The sequence below is a fragment of the Pelodiscus sinensis genome, chromosome 5 (assembly GCF_049634645.1).
Source record: "Pelodiscus sinensis isolate JC-2024 chromosome 5, ASM4963464v1, whole genome shotgun sequence".
Lineage (NCBI taxonomy): Eukaryota > Metazoa > Chordata > Testudines > Trionychidae > Pelodiscus > Pelodiscus sinensis.
Window position 1 is genome coordinate 41089762 of NC_134715.1, and position 24434 is coordinate 41114195.

General features: G+C 41.3%; 1 protein-coding gene across 3 annotated transcripts in view; it reads left to right on the top strand.

The window, feature by feature from the left end:
• The window catches only part of OTUD4 (OTU deubiquitinase 4), a 51350-nt gene extending 31118 nt beyond the window's left edge, over window positions 1-20232 (top strand). For all 3 annotated transcript variants that reach the window (XM_075929876.1, XM_075929874.1, XM_075929875.1), the window contains exons 15-22: window positions 4830-4992; window positions 6615-6765; window positions 8652-8707; window positions 10280-10363; window positions 11995-12130; window positions 12991-13254; window positions 14029-14069; window positions 17624-20232. In XM_075929876.1, the coding sequence (XP_075785991.1) occupies window positions 4830-4992; window positions 6615-6765; window positions 8652-8707; window positions 10280-10363; window positions 11995-12130; window positions 12991-13254; window positions 14029-14069; window positions 17624-18865 (2137 nt within the window). In that variant the 3' untranslated portion in view covers window positions 18866-20232. The remainder of the gene's footprint in view (window positions 1-4829; window positions 4993-6614; window positions 6766-8651; window positions 8708-10279; window positions 10364-11994; window positions 12131-12990; window positions 13255-14028; window positions 14070-17623) is intronic.
• The last annotated feature ends 4202 nt before the right edge of the window (window positions 20233-24434 follow it).

Genomic DNA, 24434 nt, shown 5'->3' on the forward strand with positions numbered 1-24434 from the left:
TTTTACATGTGTCACTGTACTTCAGTGGATCACAGCTAAAGATGACAAATTCAGGACAAATTGTTGAGAAGTAGGGCAAACTCAAATCAACCTAGTGGTTATTCTGTCATTAGATTACTTTTGTTACTGGCTTGGTATAAACTTCTGTATCCTCTTATGAGTTAATCATAGAATCATAGGACTGGAAGGGACCTCGAGTCATCGAGTCCAGCCCCCCGCCCTCAAGGCAGGACCAAGCTCCGTCTACACCATCCCTGACAGATGTCTATCTAACCTGTTCTTAAATATCTCCAGAGAGGGAGATTCCACCACCTCCCTTGGCAATTTATTCCAATATTTGACCACCCTGACAGTTAGGAATTTTTTCCTAATGTCCAATCTAAACCTCCCCTGCTGCATTTTAAGCCCATTACTCCTTGTCCTGTCCTCAGAAACCAAGAGGAACAAATTTTCTCCTTCCTCCTTGTGACACCCTTTTAGATATTTGAAAACCGCTATCATGTCCCCCCTTAACCTTCTTTTTTCCAAACTAAACAAGCTCAGTTCATGAAGCCTGGCTTCATAGGTCATGTTCTCTAAACCTTTAATCATTCTTGTCGCTCTTCTCCGTACCCTTTCCAATTTCTCCACATCTTTCTTGAAACGTGGCGCCCAGAACTGGACACAGTACTCCAACTGAGGCCTAACTAGCGCAGAGTAGAGCGGCAGAATGACTTCACGAGTTTTGCTTACAACACACCTGTTGATACAACCTAGAATCATATTTGCTTTTTTTGCAACAGCATCACACTGTTGACTCATATTCAACTTGTGGTCCACTATGACCCCTAGATCCCTTTCCGCCATGCTCCTTCCTAGACAGTCGCTTCCCATCTTGTATGTATGGAACTGATTGTTCCTTCCTAAGTGGAGCACTTTGCATTTCTCTTTATTAAACTTCATCCTGTTTACCTCTGACCATTTCTCTAACTTGCTAAGGTCATTTTGAATTATGTCCCTATCCTCCAAAGAAGTCGCAACCCCACCCAGTTTGGTATCATCTGCAAACTTAATAAGCGTACTCTCTATCCCAATATCTACATCATTGATGAAGATATTGAACAGTACGGGTCCCAAAACAGACCCTTGAGGAACTCCACTTGCTATCCCTTTCCAGCAGGATTTAGAACCGTTAACAACAACTCTCTGACTACGGTTATCCAGCCAATTATGCACCCACCTTATCGTGGCCCTATCTAAGTTATATTTGCCTAGTTTATCAATAAGAATATCATGTGAGACCATATCAAATGCCTTACTAAAGTCTAGGTATATGACGTCCACCGCTTCTCCCTTATCCACAAGGCTCGTTATCTTATCAAAGAAAGCTATCAGATAATAAGAAGCTAAAGATGCAGTCTCCATAGGCTTTGCAGCCCTTGTCTCATCATATGGACACTGGGCTCTGAAGGCATGTTTATACAGCAGGGCAAAAGTCAAATTAAGCTACGCAACTTCAGCTATGTCAATTGTGTAGCTGAAGTTGAAATAGCTTAATTTGGCTTTTGGCACTGTCTGCATAGCAGTAAGTTGAAGGAAGAACACTCTTCCTTTGACTTCCCTTACTCATAAAATGACGGTTACAGGAGTCAGAGTATGAAGTCTTCCAGCTTCCTATTACTTTGAAAAAATGGCTTTCTGTGTAGATGCACTTTTTATTTCAAAATATTCAGGAACAACACTGCTGTGTAGAGAGAGGTTTTCAGAAACCACTCAGCCTATTTAATCAAACATTCAATTTTTAATCCCACAAGAGGAGCCACATCAATATATAACCCATCTTTTACCCAATAATCATGCCAATGCTTTTACCCAATGCTTTTATCTAATAATCATGCCAGTCTTTTAGGTTTAATAACAAAAGAAATAAGAGAGTTTAAAAACAGTTTACAATTATTTATTTATAGATAAATTTATTAAGTTCTTTTTATCAGGTTAGTAGCAGTGATTAAATAGATTGCTGGGTTGTAAAATCTTTCTGCTAACTTCCAAAAGATTGGAACATCTTCAATTTATAGTTCAAAATGTTCCTGTTGTAAATTGATAGTCCAGAGATTCAAGGCATGAAAGAGGCAAAATGGAGATATCTCAGGGATTCTTTTATTTTTTGCCATCTACTTGGAAATGTACTGTGCCCAAAAAAGCCCATAGCTCTGGCATATGGAAAGTTGGAGTGATGGAGACCAGAGTTACATGAACATATGACATGTTCTAACATGCTTTTACTCGTGAGGCAGCTATTGCCCATATTCTTGCTGAGGCCAACCAAAGAAAGAGCTGTCTGCGCAGAATGAGTTTCTTCTAAGACCCATTGAGAGAGTGAAATGTCATTGATGGGCCATCAACTCCTAGCTGTTTGGCCTTTGTCAGTTTTACCTTGTGAGTGTTGTCCAGGAATATAGCGTGTGTGTGATGCCAGTACATAGCCAATATTGGTAACTTCAGATATGAAAATGAAACAAGTATATCTACAGGCTAATCATACTTAGCAAATTATAACTTTTTTCCATTGACACCTTACATGACATACTTTTGCACAAGACTTGTAGCTATTGCACAGCAATTGGCAGTACAGGCAGTCCCCGGGTTACGTACAAGATAGGGACTGTAGGTTTGTTCTTAAGTTGAATCTGTATGTAAGTCGGAACTGGCGTCCAGATTCAGCCGCTGCTGAAACTGACCAGCGCTGACTACAGGAAGCCCAAGGCAGAGTTGCTCTGCCCCGGGCTTCCTGGAATCAGCTTCTGATCAGTTTCAACAGGCTGAATCTGGATGCCAGTTCTTACATTAAGATTCAACTTAAGAACCCCAGGCGTCCCCAAGTCAGCTGCTGCTGAAACTGATCAGCGGCTGATTCCAGGAAGCCCGGGGCAGAGCCCTCGGGCTTCCTGTAGTCAGCGCTGGTCAGTTTCAGCAGCGGCTGACCTGGGGACGCCTGGGGCAGAGCAGCTGGGGTGCTGCTGGGTTGCTCCAGGAGCGCCGCTCCTCTCCGCTACTGGAGCAACCCAGCAGCACCCCAGCTGCTCTGCCCCAGGCGTCCCCAAGTCAGCCGCTGCTGAAACTGACCAGCAGCGGCTGAATCAGGACGCCTGGGGCAGAGCAGCTGGGGTGCTGCCGGGTTGGTCCAGTAGCGCCCAGAGCAGCGCTACGGGACCAACCGGCAGTGCCCCAGCTGCTCTACCACAGGCGTCCAGAGAAAAGCCTGGTCCGCTGGGGGCGGGGGGGGGGGGCGCACCAGCTGCGCCCCCCTCCCCCCCCAGCAGACCAGGGAGACGTTGGCGGCAGACCGAGACGCACCGCAGTCCCGCCGCCTGGGTCCTCCGCGGCTTTGCTCCCCGACTCCCTGGTCTGCTGGTCACCAGCTGACCAGGGAGACGCGGAGCAAAGCCGCGGAGCATGGGGGCAGTGGGACAGCCCAGATGCTGGTCTGCTGGTCTCCCTGGTCTGCTGGCCGAGGAGCCGCGTTACTGGAGCAACCCAGCAGCACCCCAGCTGCTCTGCCCCAGGTGTCCCCAAGTCAGCTGCTGCTGAAACTGACCAGCGGCTGACTACAGGAAGCCCGAGGCAGAGTTGCTCTGCCCCAGGCTTCCTGGAATCAGCCGCTGATCAGTTTCAGCAGTAGCTGACTTGGGAACGCCTGGGTTTCTTAAGTTGAATCTGTATGTAAATCAGAAAATATCTTATTGCCGCTATATAAAACCATGGTACGCCCTCATCTTGAATACTGCGTACAGATGTGGTAGCCTCATCTAAAAAAGTACATTGGCATTGGAAAAGGTTCAGAAAAGGGCAACAAAAATGAGGAGGGGTTAGGAACGGATTCCATATGAAGAGAGAGGAGAGAGACTTGGACTTTTCAGCTTAGAAAAGAGGAGAGAGACTGGGGGGGGGGGGGGATATGATAGAGGTCTTTATAATCATGACTGGTGTGGAAAAAGTGAATAAGGAAAAGTTATTACATTTTGGGAATAAGTAAGAACTAGGGGGTCACCAAATGAAATTATAGGCAGCAGGCTTAAAACAAACAAAAGGAAGTTTTTCTTCACTCGGCGCATAGTCAACCTGTGGAACGCCTCGCCAGAGGATGTGGTGAAGGCTAGGACTTTAACAGGGCTCAAAAAAGAGCTAGATAGCCATTGATGGACCTAACCTTCATGAATCTCTTAGACAGGAGGGGTAGGAATGGTGTTCCTAGTCTCTGTTTGTGTGGAAATTAGTGACAGGGGAGGGATCACGTGAGGATTACCTGTTGTGTTCCCTTCCTCTGGGCATCTGGTATTTGCCGCTATCGGCAGACAGGATACTGAGCTAGATGGACCGTTGGTCTTACCCAAAATGGCCGTTCTTATGTTAAAATAAATGTAATAGAACCAAGAGGATAAACATGTTTATTTTGTTCATTCTTTTATTAAAATGCATGTATTGCACGTGAATGGCTGCTTGCTGTATGCTAGGATGTATAATCTCATGTGAAATAACTAAACAAAGAGTGAACACTAGATTATGTGCATTTTTTCCTATAATTTAAACTTTTGTTTGTTTCTTCCCAAGTAGTATTAAAATAAAAAACGTTATTGATGGAACACAGGTTTTTTTTTTTTTTCTCTTAATCCTGATATTTGCAGTGCCCATATTTTTTATTATAGGCATGATGGGACACGAATAGCTAGTCAGTATGTGATATTCTCTCCGTTTTTCCCTAATTGTAGTTTTGGGGCAGCAGAACTCTCACACTTGGTATCCATTTGACTGGGTTTTTTTGGACAATTATTGGTTATCTTCTCTTACAGAAAACCAGACCGTGAGAGAGCTGAAGATGTGGACTACATTAGCAGAGATTGTAACTACTTTGGCCTATCTCCAGAGGAACGCAGAGAGAAGCAGGCCATAGAAGAATCTCGTTCACTTTATGAGATTCAGCAAAGAGATGAACAGGCTTTTCCTGCTCTTTCTGTATGTATGCTTTAGCATTTGTAGTTAATAAGGTATTTTTAATGTAGTATATACAACCTCCCAGTGAATTATTAATTGGAAATTTTTTTTATTACTGTTGAAAAGTTAAATGTCTTGTCTTGCATCTCTTCTGCATAAAGTTAAAAAGTACATTATATAGAACTGAATAGTATAGATAAAGACACTTAATAGTTCTCCTTCGAGAATTGCAGATATAAGCATTTAAATATGACTAAAGTAGTCATTGAAGCAAGAAAGCTCCTTGCTTCACCCACTTAGAAATGAAGTAGATCTTTTAGGATCTAGTTCTACTAGATCTTTTAGGATCTAGTAGGTTTCATGCAGGGCATTTGTATGTTTGTATTACCCAAATCCTGCTTTTTCCCTTGTGTAGAACTATTTCTAGTTTTGCTGCTGTGTGCCCTCTCTGTATACAGAGGTGGGATCAGGATTTGTTCTGAAGTACAGTTATACTACAACTGTAACAACAAAGTGTGGCCTTACAAGATTGTCTCAATTTGTCCACATGATATCTGTTTACTTAGAAATAATAAAAAAAAGACTTCCGTAACTGCCAGTTCTGCAAACTCAGCTGGGATCTGAAAATCAATCCGACTCTAACTTGTTCATAGATGATCATCAGTAATGAAGATTCTGTTCTTAAGAGGAGCTCAGTTACCTTCAAATGAATTGAAAAGGTTTAAAGGAGTGTGGATTTTAGTCCTTGGTTGTACGTTCTGCTGTCCCTTCTGTCGATGCATGAGTTTGTTGCCGCTGCTGAACTAATAGGGGGTGGGGTGGGTGGGTGGGTGTGTGTGTGTGTGTGTGTGTGTGTGTGTGTGTGTGTATATATATAATATATACACACACACACACACACACACATTGCTTTCTAAAGTAAGCACACAGGCAACAGATCTGCTGGATAGGAAACTGCTGTCTTTACATAATCACCCTTTGGAGTTTTGAGTTCATTTTGTATTGTTTTTATATTTCACTCCTGCAGAAAACAGAAGTAGAGAAGGCTATGAAATACAAATAGGTATTATATTGTGAGGGGAATGAAATATATGAGAGACCTTGCTCTTTGGGGATGAAGTTTATAGGCAGAGGGCCTGATTCTGTTAAGTTGAAATTTTCAATGGTGATATTCCTGACTTACATCATTGTTCATGAGAAGACACACAGGCCCAGCACAACTTTCAGTAACCAACTTGTGTGTAAAGAGCAGAACTAAACTGGAGATGACAACCGTCTCGTTAGGCAGTGTGGCTAATGCTGTGATGTTCCTGCTTAAATATGGAACAATATTATGACTTTAAATGGAAGAAGTTATGGATTCCAGAAGTGGAATAAAGCTCCAGGGTTTGTCCATGCAGGCTAATGATCTGAGCTCTTGATTCAAAGGTGAGCCCCATCCTCTTAGAATGCTATAGTGAATCATGTGTGATAGAACATTTGAGAGTATAAAACTGTTTATTTTCTCTGCCTCCTGCTGAAAATAAACTTGCATTCATGGAGGCCCAATGAGGTAATTTTAGATGATGGCACATAATTTCATACATTCTTATGGCTAAGCTTTTTTATATGAAATGCTGCATTTTGCTTCTCCATTTCTTTAGAATCATTCAGTTTGTCAAGCTGCCACACAGACTGCTGATACTTCCATAAAGCTCCCAGCTGTTACTGAGAGAAGAAACAGCAGGTGGAAGTCAGACATGGAAGAGCAAAAGGATAAAGATGGCATAAAAGGAAATGTTTTCTGGATTAAAGGTTGCTTGTTTTTATATTAAGTAACCAAATCTGGGATTGTGCCTAAATGTGGGTTTATGCATCTGACTTGGGTACAGGAGGGTAATTTTTGTGGATCTAATAATGACCAAGTGCAATGTACTGTGCTTTGGGGGGGGAGGATGCTGTTTTCTTGATTTATGGGGGTGGCCTTTGGGTCAAACACCTTATAGGAATTTTTCAAATTACGTGGGTGGGCAGGTATTAGGAGCTAAATGCTGAATAGTTAAATACATTGATGTTGGTTAGAGAAGACTGAAGTGCTGGATCATACTGAAATTAGGACCAGATAAGTTTTGCAGAAGCTGCTGATGGAGAAATGCAAGAGATACTTTTTCAGGTGGCAAGAGGGAGGGATAGCTCAGTGGTTTGAGCATTGGCCTGCTAAACCCAGAATTGTGAGTTCAGCCCTTGAGGGGGCCATTTAGGGATCTGGGGCAAATCTGTCAGGGATGGTACTTGGTCCTGCTGTGAGGGCAGGAGACTGGACTCTGTTACTTCTCAAGGTCCCTTCCAGCTCTGAGATGGTATGGTATAAGAGGATTTATCTAAGAATTGTAGTGGTTATTGTAGCTGGCTTCTCGAGAAGTGTGCTGCTGGTCCCATTCCCATGGAGCTGGCTCATACAGAGTCAGCAGGGCAGGACTGCAAATACAGCTCCCCAGGAGTCAGTGCATGCCAAGAGTTGGCTTTTATGCCAGCTCCTGCCTGACACCCCACATGAGGGGAGCCAGCTGCTGCCTCACACCACTGACTCTGGTACAAAAGCAGCAGTACGGTTTGGTAGCTGGCTCCCCAGAAGCCAGACTAGGAGCTGGTATGTAACCGTTTAGGTGACTGATTACACTCTTATATCCCTAATGCATATTTATTCATTTTTTTCTAAAGTTAATTAAGTATTTTAGGAAAAAATTACAGTGCATCCACCAGCAAGAACTGGTGGCTGCACTCTCAGATGATAGTAATATTTGTTGTGAGGACCCCTGGTCTAAAATGACTTTAGATAAAGAATGTAAGGGCAAAGAATGGAAAGAAAAGTGTAAGTATGTGTGTGATTGATTTGCAAATATATATTTTAAATTAAGTAGTGCTGGAAAAGGATGAGAGCTATGGGATATTCTTCTCCCATAGTCCTCACAATTCTTTGCATATTTGTCAGGTAACTCCTGGAGAAAAGATAGGGTAACTAAGCTCTCCTACTTTTGGTGGGGTTCATTTTGTGGTAATGGTGGGGAAGAAAGTTGTAGTTGTGTAGTGGGATAGCAGGCAATTGTTAACACCAAATGCAGCTGCTAATTTGCTTTCTTGCCTGTCAATCTTGCTATATGTGAACTCTGTGAATCTGTCCCCTGCTTCGTCCTTCTTCAGTGCATCTAGTTATTGGCCTCACTGTCAAGGATCTATTCTTTCTCATGTACCTGTTTTTTTGTTTTTGTTTTCACACCTATGTCCCCTTTACACCTCTGCTCTGATAGTCATTGATGCTCATACTTTTGATTCACAGTTTTTTGAAATCCCTGCATCAGGCAGACAAGGGACCTGAAATTAGGTCCCCCACCTCTACGCTGAGTTGGTTATTCATTTATTCAATTTTAAATTTAAAAAGTTCTTGTTTTCATTCCAATGCAGACTGAAAACAAATTCTGAAACCTTGAAAATGGGTTTGAACCAGAAATTTTCTTTTTTTGAACAGCCCTACTTATTTCAGTCTATTCTACTTTCAATGTTTATGCTATTCTGAAGTAATGTATATTTGAGATAGCTGAAGATATAACTTTGGAAAGACTACTTGTTAAATTGAGTGAAGTTGTGACTACTATACATGATTTGATGCTTCATTTACAAGGTTATATCTTTTGGTATTACAGATTCAAATTCTAGGCAGATCCACTTGAGTCAGAAGTTTGAGTCAAATTCATCTGAGGTAATTAAAAAAAAAAAAAAAGACAACCAATTCTTTCTCTCTCTTCCTCCTGTATATGCATTAAGCACGGAGTGACCATATTTCCTAAAGGTGTCCCCTCCCTCCATACTGTCACTCTAATCCTACTGGCTCCCATGCACCAGAATTCTCCTTTCACTATCCTAACCCAGTCTCCTCCCTATATGGGGTTGGCATTTCCATTTGCCCCCTGCATGGTTCCTCTGCACCATACTCTACTTTTTTTTAAGGAATTATTTGTCCTGTTTGCTCTTGGCAACTGTTTAAGTTGGGAAGAGCAAACAGGTCAAATGCCTATTTTGCTAAAAAGTTAGGGTGGCTGGGAGAGGGATTAAAAAGGACTATTCTGGCCCAAAAGGGACATACGGTCTCCCTAATTAAGCATAGCATAAGGTGGTTAGCAGAGAGGTAGTTGTCTTCAGAGCCCAAACCACTGCTGTTTCTTTAGTACTTTTTGTAGATTATTGTAAGAGGGAGATGTGTTATTTTTGACCTTCCTCAGAACCTTTAAGAGTCTGTTGATTTGGACTCCATATGGTCACAGTGTGGCTATCGGTTCCTCTCTGGTGGTTGGACCTCAGAAGTTTGAGTCTGAATGGGTTTCGATCTAAAGCAGGGGTGGGCAAGAAGTAGCCAGTGGGCCAAATGCAGCCCACCAAGTTGCTGGATCTGGCCCACAGCTGCCTCACAGGAACTCTTACCACAGAGCAGCTCAAACAGCTGGCTGCTCTCTGCTCTGGATGCTGGGGAGGGAGAGGAGAGGCTTCACATGCTACCCTCCCCACACCCCTGCAAAATCTCTTGGCTCCCATTGACCAATTTTGGGCAATTGGGAGCTGAGAAATTTTGCTGGGTCACAGGCAGCAAGCGAAGCCTCCTACTTCTCTCCCTCCACCCCCTCACTGAAGCAGCCAGCCATTTTGACCAACCTGGGACTGCAGCAGCAGAGCCTGTCTTGAGTTCCTGCAGGACATCTGGCTGGGAGATGCCTAGGTAAGCACCTCCTAGCCAGAGCCTGCCTCCCCCCAACTACCTGCTCCAGGCCACCACCCAAATCCTCTGTACCTGCTCTCCCCACCTCCTCCAGGTCACAACTCCCTCATGGACCCTGCACTGCCTCCTGTACCTCTCCCCCAGGCCAGATACTCTCCTGCATTCCAAGACCATGCTCCAGATCACAACGCTCTCCTTCACTGAAACTCACTCTCAGATCTCAAACCCTCTCCTGCACCCCAGTCTCTTGCCCCAACCTTCCTCTGTCGCTGAGCTAGCGTCCCCTCCATAGAAATGTGGCCCTTGACCACTTTCCAAAATCTTGGAGTGGCCTCCCATTAAACAATATTGCCCATCCCTTAACTATGGGTTTCTTACTGTGATCCTGCTGCCAACAGATCATCAGCAGGCATCACATTGTGCTGGCATAAAAGCAATCTGACAAACCCTCCTGAAGCCTCTATCCCACTTTGTTTACAAGTTTTGTATGCTTAATATCTTTTAATGGTATTTTTGTAGAAAATAGAATAGCACTGACTCTATTTCTAAATTTTGTAATAGAAGAATGGTGGAAATGACAAGTTTCCAAAAGCTTCATCTCCTTTGAAACAAGAAGAGACCCATTCTCAATCTTCCACTGAACAAGTAAGAAATGTTTGTTTAACTTTGATGTTTTTTAGCCATGCATCCTTCTTGCCATCTCAGCAATATTGCTCTTTGTATTGTGGCAGTGCTCAATGCCCCCAGTGAGGATTGGAAACTCATTATACAAAGTGTTGTATGAAGACCTAGTCCCTATTCAAAAAGATGTCAGTTTAATTGTAAGGATCATTCCAGGAGTGTTTGAGTAAAGGGTTAATTCACATGTACCTTTTTAATGAATACTATTTTCTCTTTTTTTTTCCCCCCTCCAGCTATTACACCTTCTGTGGCTTTCTTAGAGACTAATATCATTCCATCTACAATATTTCCAGTTCCTGCTGATCTAGGAAATGGTTTAACTTTATTTATGTTTTGATCGCACCTGTAAGCTTTGTGGTTGTTACCATTCACTGATATTCATCTAGAATCAGAGAACACTAGAACTGGAAAGGACCTCGAGAGGTCATCGAGTCCAGTCCCCTGCCCTCACGGCGGGACCAAGCACTGTCTTGGCCAGTGTTTCTTAAACTTTTTGAGACCATGGAACACCAAACAATATTATTTTCTTATGCAGAGCACCTACGGAAATTTCCTTACAAAAACAAACCTGTTGTCAGACAGACAAAAAAGTAACAAACAAAGAGGTCGCCGCACACCTGCGAGTTGTTAACGGAACACCAGTGTTCCATTGAACGTAGCTTAAGAAACACTAGTCTAGACCATCCCTGATAGATGTCTGTCTAATCTGCTCTTGTAGAATCTCCATCTCTGGAGATATTTAACCTCCCTAGGCAATTTATTCCAGTGTTTAACCACCCTGATAGTTGGGAAGCTTTTCTTAATGTCCAACCTAAACTTCCCATGCTGCAGTTTAAGCCCATTGCTTCTTGTCCTATCCTCAGAGGCCAAGGAGAACAATTTTGCTCCCTCCTCCTTGTGACACCCTTTTAGATACTTGAAAACCGCTATCATGTCCCCTCTCAGTCTTCTCCTTTCCAAACTAAATAAGCCCAGTTCTTTAAATCTTCCCTCATAGCTCATGTTCTCTAGACTGTTAATCATTCTTGCTGCTCTTATCTAGACCTTCTCCAATTTCTCCACATCCTTCTTGAAATGTGGTGCCCAGAACTGGACACAATACTCTGAGGCCAATACTCTCCAACAGCACAGAGTAGAGCAGAAGAATGATACTGTGCTACAGTACTATCTGAGCAGGCCCACTTGCTTCATTTAGTCAGTAGTTTGTTTCTCTGTTTCTGGTTTTGAAAAACAGTAAAATAAATGTTATAGTTGTGACAGTTGCTGAATTTACTGCCTGAAGATAGAAGTCTGCTATTTACTTACAGCAGGAGTACAGCCTTTTCTGGAGAGGTAATCCCTAGGATGAGAGGGTAGTTTGATCTCCATGGATATTCAGTAAACAAGACTAAAATTAGCTACACACATTTAGGATTCCTGTCTTGTCAGTAGATTCTTAGCTAATGTTACTAGATGGTGGTGTGCTACTGTGATAGTGGCAGTCCAGTTAAGTCTCTGAATTGTCAAACCTTGGTGAATTGAATGGCATTCAGGCTCTTCTAAGTAAGGATTATCTGTGAGCCCTACTAACTTCATTTGGTCTCTTTGCTTTGTAGAAACTGACCGAACGCTTACCATGTGTAAATCCAACTCCCTCTCCTGTCTTCTCTGAGGTGCATTTGCCTCCTACTGTGCCTTCTATTCCAACCATTGTGCCAGCTTGGCAAAATGAGCCAACTTATGGACCAACAGGTTTGAAGAAATATTCTTTGGTCTACTTCAGAGACTTAACACTTCTCATTCAAAGTGGTCTGTGTGTGAAAATGACTTAGAATTGTCTGTGGGTGGGTTTTGAAAAGCAGACCTTGAATGATAATTAGATGCTCAGCTCTTAGCTGCTTTTGAAAATTCCCTTCGTCTTTAGTTGTCTATATAAACATGTCATTGCTATTCTCGGACTCTTAAGCAGGAGAAGGGGGAAGTATTAGCTGCCCGTTATTTTGAAATATTTTTTGAAATAACGGACGCACTATTTCGGCATCCTGGCAACCCTCGTTCCAGCGTGCTATTTCAAAATGGATTTGAAATAAGATACGTAATTTGCATAGCTCAAATTGAATATCTTACTTTGAGTTTAGAGTGCGACATAGACCTTAGGGTGCATCTACACAACATCCTTATTTTGAGGTAATTTTGAAATAAAGCGCTATTATGAAACATTCTTGTGCAATGAGGTTTACAGGGACATCAGAATAGTGAGCCCGTTATATTTCAATTTCGGGCTTGCTCTTAAGACACAGAATAGCTATTTCAGAATGCCCTTAGAGATTCAGCTGTAAGATTCAATTCCCTTTTGTCTTCAGTCATGTTTTGTTTTTGTTTTTTTAAATAATATGAGCGATAAGATTTTTGTTTTACAGTCACTTCCTGAAAATTATTGTTTTGAGACTTAGTTTTTCTTCAGCTTCATTTCAGGACTTGTAGCCTTTTGTATCACCATAAATAATTTATCTTCCTGATGTTTTAATCCTTTAGAGAGAGATAAGATAGCAACTAATGTACTTTAATCAATTTCTGTGTATTCATTTCTTACACTCTTTCCTCTTTCTTAGGTATTCCAACCCAAATACCTGTTTCTTCATTGATGCCGGCCCCGACAACTGGACCTGATTCTGTTGTATCCCAGGCAACATCTGCTCCAGTTGCTGGAGTTCCTTTGTCATTACAAACAGTTAACCAGCCTTTAATGCCTTTGCCTCCGACACTGAATCCTTATCAGGACCCATTGTTCCCCGGATTTCCTTTTAGTGAAAAGGGGGAGAGAGCCATTGCGCCACCTTATTCCCTGTGTAATACTGGTGACGATCTGCCTAAAGGTAAGAAACCTTTACAATCTGCACTTTTTCTAATGAAATGTATTTAAAAATCTGGATGGAGGAGAATCAAATACATTCCTTCAATTTGTTTCTATAAGTGTTGAAAGAGTTAACAATTCCTGTGCTACCATTCTTTATATAAAAATAAGTACATTATACTGTTCATTTTTAGCTTGTATTATTAATGGTAATTATTTTAAGTGGCGATATTCATAACTTTATTGTGAAATTTTCATGGCCCATAATCTGACAATTGATTCTTCTTCTTTTTTTTTGCATCCAGAAAAGTCTGATTTTTTTTTTTTTTTTTTTTTAATGTAGCTTATATTTAAAAAAAAAAAAAAAAAAAGACTTTTGACATCTGTTCCCTGGTATGGCAGTGGAAAATAGCAGGTGAAATCTCATGTTATTTTAATCAGAAATTTGAACTAGCCATTTTCTTACTGATCTGGGGAATGCATATTTTAGCACCTTAAAAATACAAGGCGTTAATCTACAATATGCCACACCTGACTGGACAGTGTGTTCATTTGGTTAACATAACTGAGCTTGGTTCCTTGAACTATTAAAACTAGAATTTAAAACTGCAGCTTATATCAGTCCAAAAGGATTTGAATCAGTAGACTGAAGTAGCAACATAAAGTAGGAAATTTACTACAACTGTAGCTGAAAATTTGTACAGGATGAGATTGTTGTTTGGGTCTGAGGCAAGTGTGCACATGCATTTTTCTGAAAGTGTTAATTGACATGATGTTTGTTTTTTATTTTCTCTAGATAAAAATATTCTTCGATTTTTCTTTAATCTTGGTGTGAAGGTAATTATCCAAACTTGTCAATGAGATTTTTCTACTTAACCCCCATTTTCCCCATTCTAAAATGATGATTTTAATAAGGAAAAAGTCAAAAATTGATTGATTTTAAAAAGAACCCTGATACTATTATGGGGATTGAGTAGTCAAGCCAGTACTGGTGATGGAAAATATAGATCTGCTTACTTTTGAGTTGCTGATTTGAATCCAGCACAAATCAAGTAATTGAATAGCATTACTATCCTGTAGCTGTTTGGTGACCTGTGTAGAAAGAAGCTTGGTGGACAGTTTTCAGAGGACACATGTTCATGTCATGATCACAAGTCACAAAAATTGTGACTGTTTTGGCTGGCAGCTGAGAGACTAAAGATTGAATGGATCATGGGGAGGAAGCTCCAATCCCTACTGCTGGGTAATTGGCTAATCATGTAGTTGATAGAAATTTTATTGACACCACAATTAAATGATAAAGGAAGGTGCTCTGTATTGGCTTGTAGCTGGGTCCAGGAGCGGTGCCTGCTGTGGCTCTGCATTTTAAATATTATAAGAACTAATTTTAACATGCAGAGGTTGAGCGGGAGCAGCTGCTGGGACTAGTAATGCTGTGGCTCTTCAAGAGCTGCCTGGCTCTTATTATATTTAAAATGCAGAGCCGCAGCAATCCCAGACTGGGTGCAAGCCAGAAGTGAGCTGGGCTTGCTGAATTCCATTCTCATGCTGGGTCCAGCAGTCCCTGTTTATGGGGAGGTCCTAGTTTCCCACTGGGATTCCCTGCAGACAGGGGCTGCTCCATCAGATGTGGAGTAGCCTCTATTTGCGGCAAGCCTGCATGGGCAGAGGCTTCTTCACTGCAGCCTCCTCTGCTCCCCACCCCACCTCGCGCTGCTGCCTTGGATAGAGGTCAGGGGGCAGCACCAAAGGGATGGTGCTGGGGGGGAACCAGCTTTTAAGCCAGCACGAGCTTCTGATACAGAGGTAGCAAGAGGAAGTGGAAATGTGAGTAGTCAACTAGTTGCTCGGATCCCAACTCGCTCACAGAGTTGACAATGTTGTGCGACCGTAACCAATTCTTTCCATATTTGAAAATATATTGGGTTTTTCCATTATAACCTTAACAGGTGGGTTTCTAACTGTTGCTCTATAACTGGAGCATCCTTGTAAGGGCTAATCTCAGTGGGGAAATTTATCAGCATATTTATACTGCTATGGTTATACCAGTGTAACTGCCCATGGGAACACACTTGCTCTGGAATAAGTATACCTTTTTCCAGTATAGCCTTTGGCACTTCGGAAGTAGTATTAAACTAGAAAAAGGCAGGATTATTCCATAAGGGCTCATAAGGGCAATTATACTACTATATTTATACTGGTATAACTATACGGTAAATTTTCCCATATATTAAAACACTGTGTCACCCCTTTCCTGCCTGTTCTACCTAGCTTATGTTAATATATTTTCTCAATTTTAAATCCAGTTTAATTAGCAATTTTTGTTTGACTAGGGACACAGTATGTATACCATTGTAGTAAGGGGTGTATCAGTATTTCCATTCTACCCTTAAAATTTTAGGGGAAGCAATTTTTCAAACTTTATCATAAAACCTGTGATCCTAGATGTGGTACACTTGGCTTCATCTGCAGATTAAAATGGTTTGTGTTTTTTTTTTTTTTTTTTTTAATGACCAAATCTAGGGGAAAAAAGATCTCTTGGGCTGTCGTAATTAAAGAACGAAAAGGGAGAAGTTGGTGATTTTGATAACTTTGTATAGCTAGTCAAAGTCTCTGGTTTGATTAATAGAAAATGAGCTAGCCAATAGTTAATGTAACAGTCGTAATAATATAGATGACTAAAGGATTAGCCGATAAGTGGGTTCTTATTGGTTAATGTTATCAACTACATGCAACACTCTTCTCTTGCGTGCCCCCCCCCCCCTTCCTCCCAGTAAGCTTTATAGTGGGCTGGGTGACCGTAAGCTTTATAGCGGGAGCAAAATGCAGGACAATGTAGCACTTTAAAGACTAACAAGATGGTTTATTAGATGATGAGCTTTCGTGGGCCAGACCCACTTCCTCAGATCAAAACATTTTGATCTGAGGAAGTGGGTCTGGCCCACGAAAGCTCATCATCTAATAAACCATCTTGTTAGTCTTTAAAGTGCTACATTGTCCTTTATAGTGGGCTGGTTCAGACCCAGCTCATGTCAGGACCCAATGTCAACCCCTGCACTGGCTCTTAGTGCTTATTAGTGCAGAGCCACAGCAGGGATTGATGCCAGTTCCTGGCACAAGCCAGGACTCAGCCTGCCTGCCTGCTTGTGCATCGGCTCTTAATACTGGGACTCGGCATCAACACCGCTGCAGCACTGCAGTACAAGTGCTTGAAGGGCAGAGCCAGTAGTTGCTAGACCTGGCAGGAGCTGGGATTGAGTGCTACCCCTTATCGATTGTATAATCGATAAATTTTTTTGTCGATTACACAATTAACGAATTATACTCTTCTTAACATCCCATGTTATTGCTATGTATGTTACAAATCTTTTATTTCTTAGATCTAAGTGTGAAACTCAGGTTGTGGGTCATATGATTTCCAATTAAGTGGGATCCTGCTCCTCCCCCCTGCTTTGGGCTGCCCCTCCCCATGTGTGTGTGGGGGGAACGGGAGACAGTTTGTCCAGTGCACGGGGGGGGCACTGGTGTTTGCACACATGGCTATTGCTGCCGGCCCCCACACTGCCTGCTCTGAGCAGGGGGCTGCTCTTGGGTACTAGTTAACCAGTACCTGGTAAGCATCACCTGTTTTCATCCCTAATGAGAACATGTACTGGCTGAAGTACAATGGCTCACTAGGCAAAGGGTAGAATTGCTGGCAACCTTAAAGGGCAGATATGTCCTTTTCTCTCACTGAATGTCCTAATTTGGAATGTCATGATAACCTGACTTTGGTTATCATGCCACAGACAGCCACTGGTAAAATTCTTAGTGTCCTACAGGCTCCTTCCATAGACATGGTAATCCTCCCAGGAGATGATGTGCAAACTGTCTATTTTCTGTTAGTTTATATTAGGTGGTAGGAATCCACTTAATGGGATGTAAAATGTGACCTAGCCTAAACATGGTTTTTGAAATCTGGCAATTAACCTCATTTCAGATGTTGACATGTTTCAAGATGAGGTAACTCTGTTTTCCCCCCCTCAGGATTTTGAGAGAATGGGTATGTGGGTTGTGTTTTTAACATCTGATTCAGTAAACACCTAAAGAACCTGAACACACTTGAAAAGCTTAGCTGCAACTGAACTTTCGCTATTATGGTTTGTTAGTTTGTGTTAAGCATTTTGACAGCATTCTTTCTGTATATTTAAACTGTTTTCTCTTTTACATAGCAATAGGGATTTTAAAAAATAGAAAGACGGTTGTAAAACCATAAAAATTGGTCAGGAGACTTGAGGGCAGATATATTGTATACAAAATTACTTTTAACTCTTTCAAAATAAGTAATTTGTCAATGTGAAATCTAATTTGACAGTGTAATATTTTACATCTGAAACATCTTTGTTTTGCAGGCATACAGCTGTCCCATGTGGGCACCACATTCTTACTTGTACCCTCTGCATCAGGCCTATCTAGCTTCTTGTAGAATGTACCCAAAAGTGTCAGTTCCTGTATACCCTCACAACCCTTGGTTCCAAGAGGCTCCACCAAATCCAAATGAAAACGAAACAGCACAAACAGACAGACATTTTCCTATGCAAAATGAGGCCAAATCTGGTGATCACAGTCCACAAATTGACACTAGGTCTCCATCATTGCCTCTGATGATATCTACAGCTCAGGTGTCAGAAAGTCAAGGACAGGTCTGTGTAAACTCTGAGAACCCAGTGCAAGCGCTTCAGTCAGATCAAGATGAGTCAGTAGGAGGAAAAAACATGTTCCTGCACCCACCATTTGGACACAATCAGTTTTTAGGAGCTGTTCCAATAGCACCTCCTTTTTTCCCTCACTTTTGGTATGGATACCCATTTCCAGGTTTTATGGAAAATTCTGTAGTGAGAGCTAATGTTATGTCACCTGAAGACACAGAGGCAGCTGTTAGCCCCTCAGCAAATAGATCTCTGACTAAAGAATGCAGTATTCCAGTTCCAGCAGCGAGCTGTGTGGAGCATCTTCAGAAAGCAATGAGTGAAAGTAACTCTAAGGCCACACCTCTCTCTGTGGCCGGTTTGACCAGTGAATGTGATGTCCTGAATGAAACCTCAACCAGGATGCCTAAGGTGGAGCAAATCTGTACTGCTGTTTCTCCTGCTAAACAAGTAAAGCCTGCACTACAAAATCGCTCTACACAGATGCAGGGGAATGAGAGGCAAACAGTAGTCTCACATGCCTCACCATCAGTAACTGAGCCATCAAAAAATGAACTTAAAAGTCGTAAGGAAAAGCCAGAGAAAGCCAGAGATTCCAAGGCTACTGATAACTTACATGCCAATGTCGTAGAAAGCAGGACACACAGAACAAGGGAAGAGAGCTCTGAAGATGAAAATGAGGTGTCTGATATGCTGAGAAGTGGTAGATCCAAGCAATTTTATAATCAAACTTATGGCGGTGGCAGAAGGCCAAGAAATGAATGGGGCTACCCTTCTAGTAGGGGAGGATACCAGTACCCAAGAAATGAGGAAGCCTGGAAAGGACAACCCAACAGAAGCAGAGATGAAGGTTACCAATATAACCGAAATCTTAGAGGGAGGCCATATAGAAATGATAGAAGGAGGGCAACCATGGGAGAGAACCAGAGGGGACATCTAGCATAGGGATATCTTCTTGGAAGGTTTCAAATGCAAATACAAATTTAATGTATAGACTCTAAAATCTTCCCAGGTTTTTTGTTCTACAATGGGGTATATTTGTACACTCAGAGTAAGGCCTGGGAGAACAAACTCCTAGTCCTAGCATTACATTTCTTGGCAATTAAATACATTTTGGTTTAGCATTTTTTTCCAATTTCTGGAAGTAGAAAATAAAATTGTTTTAAAATATAAAAACAATACAGGTTTAATATTGAATTTTTTTTCCATAGAAGTTTGTGTTACAATAAAATGTTCACTGGAGTGACATACAGTATTTGACATGATCTAGGTTCTAAAACTGGTAGTGTTGCACCAAATATATATGTATATTTTATCATACGATACCTTCGTTCTAAACTGAGCTAAAGGAATTCAGTCTATCGTACTGTTTTTGATATGCTTCCAACCCAAAGGCCTTTCATCTCAAAATCTGTCAAACTTGAATGTTTCTCTTTCGTGTGTTACATCTATGGCATTGGGCTAGCTGTGTCGTAGATATGTTGTATATAGTTCTTTTAATAGTCATAGGGCATATTTTTGAATTTTAAAAAGCATTTGTTGAGAGTCAAGAATAGCTGTGTGAATTGAAAATTAAATGGAATGGCTGTTTCCACCAAGAATTCTTAACACTGATGTGACTATAATGGTGCCTATGCCAACAAAATATTTACAAAGACAATAAAAATGTAGATGCTATGCATTTCCAAAATATTCTGCATCTGTTATAATAGCAGAAGTTTTTTAATGCCACTTTAACACTAATGCACTGACAAATCCTAAATATTTTGTGAGCAGAGATGCATAAAATGTTACTTTTTTTTTAAGTTTGTATGGTGAGCTACTGTTGAGTTCTTTGTTGTTGCACTGTTGATGCATATTGGTTACGCTTTGCATGTACAACTCATTGCTGAAACTACTTTTTAAAAACAGGATAGATGTGTTTTCAAAATATATGCTCTAGAATTCAGAAGAAAACAGCCTCTGCCTTATATTTTTACACTGTCAGAGTTCTGATTGCTGTTTCTTCTGACTCTTAAAGATTTCTGCAGTGTTCCTGATTATTGCCTTTGCAGCTGGGATACTCAGCTATCCAAACTCAGAGAGTGCAGTGTGCACAGTATTCACTCAGCTCTGTTGCTTTGTAAAATTAATTGTTGTGTATATTTTTATATCTCTGTATATACCAGTGTAAAAGGTGATGGTGCCCTTTTATTCATGTCTATGCGATTGTATACCTTTTGATCAGGAAACTTGAGTGATACTGTTATACATGTGACAAAGCAATTTTTTTCAGATGCATGTTGTGTATAAAACACCTAATTAAAAATAAATGTTTGTCCTTTCACTTTCTTTAAAACTATAGCCTGCAAGGATGCTGTGAAAAACAACAATGAAGGGCTCTACTAAACTTTTGCTTCCCTGTTCATATTCAATGAATACATAAACTAATGGGGGAACAAATAATGTTAAGCTACTCTTTACTTTGTGTAGTGTTTGTTTTGTTTGTTTTGGCTGATCTGTAAAATGGTGCTATTTGAACTCAATCCATTGCTCACTGACTTCTGTGGGCTCTGAAATAGATGCAGTCACATGTGCCTTTGTATGTATTATGAGGGGTGTGTAACATTTGATTTAAATTTCTCATTGTAGGAAAGTGCACTTTTCTAGAAACTTTTCTCAAGGGCTGATGTTCAACAGGAGTATAATAGCATTGGAAGGAATGGACTGTTGAAAGGAAAAGTGATTTGCAGGACTCTAACATTAACCTTGCACCCTGTCCCTTTGCTTTATCATGTATAAAGGAGGGTGTGTGTGTGTGTGTGTGAGAGAGAGAGTGAGAGTGACAGACAGACAGAGAGAGAGAGACAGACAGAGAAAAATAATGAATGTCAAGTCTAGCTATCTTTGGTTTTGTTGGAAGACCTGTTGGGCAAAGAAAGTCCCAAAACTTGTTTATCGGCCATCAACTATAAGGATGTGATTCAGCAAGAGTTCTTAAGCATGTGGATTCTGTTAAGGCTAGAGGACTGCACTTAGTGATCCATATACTTAAGTACCTTGCTGAATGGGGGCCTAGAGCATTGCACCCCAACCTGATGGGACCCAGCTACAAGTGTCAGGTTCAGGTTAGGTTGGAAAATTATCCCGCCTGTTGCTTCTGAAGAACTCCTAGCTGTAGAGTCAGCACAGTAGGGGTTGCATGTCCTGCTTTTGTCTGCCACATCGGTGCATTCTGAGTCTACTACAAAGCAGCACAGCACCCACATCTTGCAGCAGGACAAGCTATTGGTGTTGGGCACCATCCATAAGGGCAGAGGTGATTGAGTTTTGGGAGAAGGGTTGGGTCTGACTGAGTAAGCTTGGGTCTTGCTTAGGTCCAGATCTGACTGCAAAAGCCAGACCATTATAGAAGCCTACTGCATATAAGGTAAGGGGACAGAATCTTTAGTTGTTTGAAATAAACAGGAATTGACAAAAAATGAGACCCAAAGACTTAACTGAATAAAAATCCATTTTCAACTTTCATTGTCAACAGTTCTCTAGTCTTCTGAAGCTTGTTCTGTACTTAATTTTGGTGAGGCAACTGTGTCTATGGACCCTTACAAATTCACTGCTCAGTTTGGTCAATTTCATGATGCTTGGATTTTTAAAACTGAAACTTTCAGGTGTTTCCAAGCCCAAGAGTGTCATGGAGGGTTGCAAAGCTACTGTAGAGGGTTTGGAGGATTGCCACCATTACTTTTGCAATACTGCTGGTGGGGACAGTGCCCAGCTCTAAAGCCTATGTTGCCACCAGCAGCATTGTAGAATGAGGGTTGCAGAGTTTGGGGGTGGGGTAGTCTGTAAGAAGCAGGGCTCTGGAAGCTGTACAGCCACAAAGCTTCCTGCAGCTGGGGAAGTTTCAGACTTCCCTAGAGCAAGAACTCAGGTTAATTTTTTACTTACATTTTTCAAGCTGAATTTTCACTTCAGAAATGTATTGGTACTGTTTTTTGGGGTGGGAACCTTTGTTCCAAAAGCCAGTTATATTGAGGGATGTGTGTTTATAAGGGTGCCCCCATATCACTTTTACTTGTGTTATCAATGCTTACTGGTACAAATTCTTTTGTATAGTACACTGAAACTTGAATGCTTTGTTATAGATTTTTATCTGATGTAATAGTTAAGTATGGAAGTGGGAGTTAGAGCCACAGACATCTCAACATCCATTCTAGGAGTTAATGACTTTGATTCTGGGCTCTGCTTTCAACAGTGTTGGGTGAGTAAATTAGCATTTCTCACTATAAAATGGAAATAGGACTCTCCTTTGTAAAGAATTTTTGAGATCTGTGGATTAAAGTACTATATGTGTATTCTTCCTGAAGGAGGTGGTTTCAATATCACTGGAACCTTATGAAATATGGATAAAACACTCATAAGCATAACTGGGAATTGAAAAAGGAACTCAAGGTTTGTTTTTTTAAATGCAAGTATTAAAATATTGCATTTATATGGATCAAGCAATGAGAGTCCATGTTTGTGCAACAATCTTAATTTTTGGTAGGTGCTCTTTGCAATTTGCTGTTTTGCTTTGATCATCATCCCCACCCTCACCCTTATCTTTGCTTCTTACCTCAACAGGCTGTTTAATTGCTTTATAAGCTCTGCATGCATATTCCTTTACAAACTACAGCATAAACTTTTAGTGAGGGCTTGGATTTCTTTACTAACCTTTAACATGTTCCTAAAACCCTGAATACTTTCATGTCAATCTACTATTGTTTCTGCCATGCCTGATTAGTCTCATTGTCGCTAACACTGCCTACAACTATTGCTAGTGGAATTAGTAGGCTCAAATAATCTCTGAACCAGTGGTGGTCAATGTGTTTTTTTTTTTAAATGGTAGGTATGCTTTGTTTGGATAATTTTTAAAAATTAAGAATTTCTAGTGTTGCAACACTGCTGGTGAACCAATGGGGGGAGTACTACGCTATCTGTCTCTGGCAGCACCTTGCAAGTTGCTGTTTTCACCATCTTATTGATTAGAAGTGTTCAGTACAGGGTGGATGGTACCCATATCAATCCTGATAACTTACGTTTTATAGCACTAATGCGGTTGCAAGCAATATGTGACTCAAACTGGAATCTCTGCTTCACTCTGAGGCTGAATATTCTAAGGTGCTGCTGGCCTCCCCTTTTACATGAACCATCTCTCCCAAAGATTGGTGAGGAGCTGACTGACTGCAACCTCCCCTATTCCCCTGCCCCCATTTAGATCTAGTCCTTTTTCTGCAGGTTCAAGGCTGCGTACCTTTCACAGACCTAGGCAGCTTTAATTGTCATTCCTTACAGTTGGCCAGTGTCAGTTTTAGACTCTGATTGGCTATAGTGTGACACTTGTACACCATAAGCCCCATGCCTCTGGCTACATTTATGAATTCTTTGATATTGACGTAGAAACCTTAGATGACAATCTAGAATCCCCATATAGTCCCATTAAGCTCAGACTCCGACTTTAAGGTCGAAAGGGACCATTATGATCAGCCAGTCTGACCTCCTGCACAATGCAGGTCACAGAATCTTACCCACCCCCTCCTAGAATAATCCTCTCACCTATCTCTCAGATAGTGAAGCCTTCAAATAGTTTGAAGATCCTAAGATGCAGAGAATCCTCCAGCTGTGATCTGTACCCCATGCTACTGAGGAAGGCAAAAAACCTCCAGGGCCTCTGCCAATCTACTCTGGAGGAAAATTCCTTCCTGACCCCAAATATGGCGATCAGCTAAACCCTGAGCATGTGGGCAAGACTCATCAGCCAGACACCCAGAAAGTTCTCTATAGTAAATCCTATCATCCCTCCATTGACCTATTTACCACTAATAATGGTCAATTAGTTAGCAAGATCATGTTCTCATCCCCTTCATAAACCCATCTAGTTTAATCTTGAAGCCTGATAGATCTTTTGCTCCCACTACTTCCCTTGGAAGGCTGTTCCAGAACCTCACTCCTCTAATGATTAGAAACCTTCGTCTAATCTCAAGTCTAAACTTCCTACTAGCCAGCTTATATCCATTTGTTCTTCTGTCCACATTGGTATTAAGCTTAAATAATTCCTCTCCCTCCCTGGTATTTATCCCTCTAATATATTTAAAGAGTGCAATCATGTCCCCCCTCAGCCTTCTTTTGGTTAAGGTAAACAAGCCAAGTTCCTTGAGTCTCCTTTCATAAGACAGGTTTTCCATTCCTCGGATCATCCTAGTGGCCCTTCTTTGTACCTCATCCAGTTTGAATTCATCCTTCTTAAACATGAGACCAGAACTGCACACAGTATTCCAAATGGGGTCTCACCAATGCCTTGTATAATGGCACTAACACCTCCTTATCCCTAGTGGAAATACCTCACCTAATACATCCCAAGACCGTATTAGCCTTTTTCACGGCCATGTCACAATGGCAGCTCAGTCATCCTATAATCAACCAGGACTCTGAGGTCCTTCTCCTCCTTTACTTCCAACTGATGTGTCCCCAGCTTATAACTAAAATTCTTGTTTAT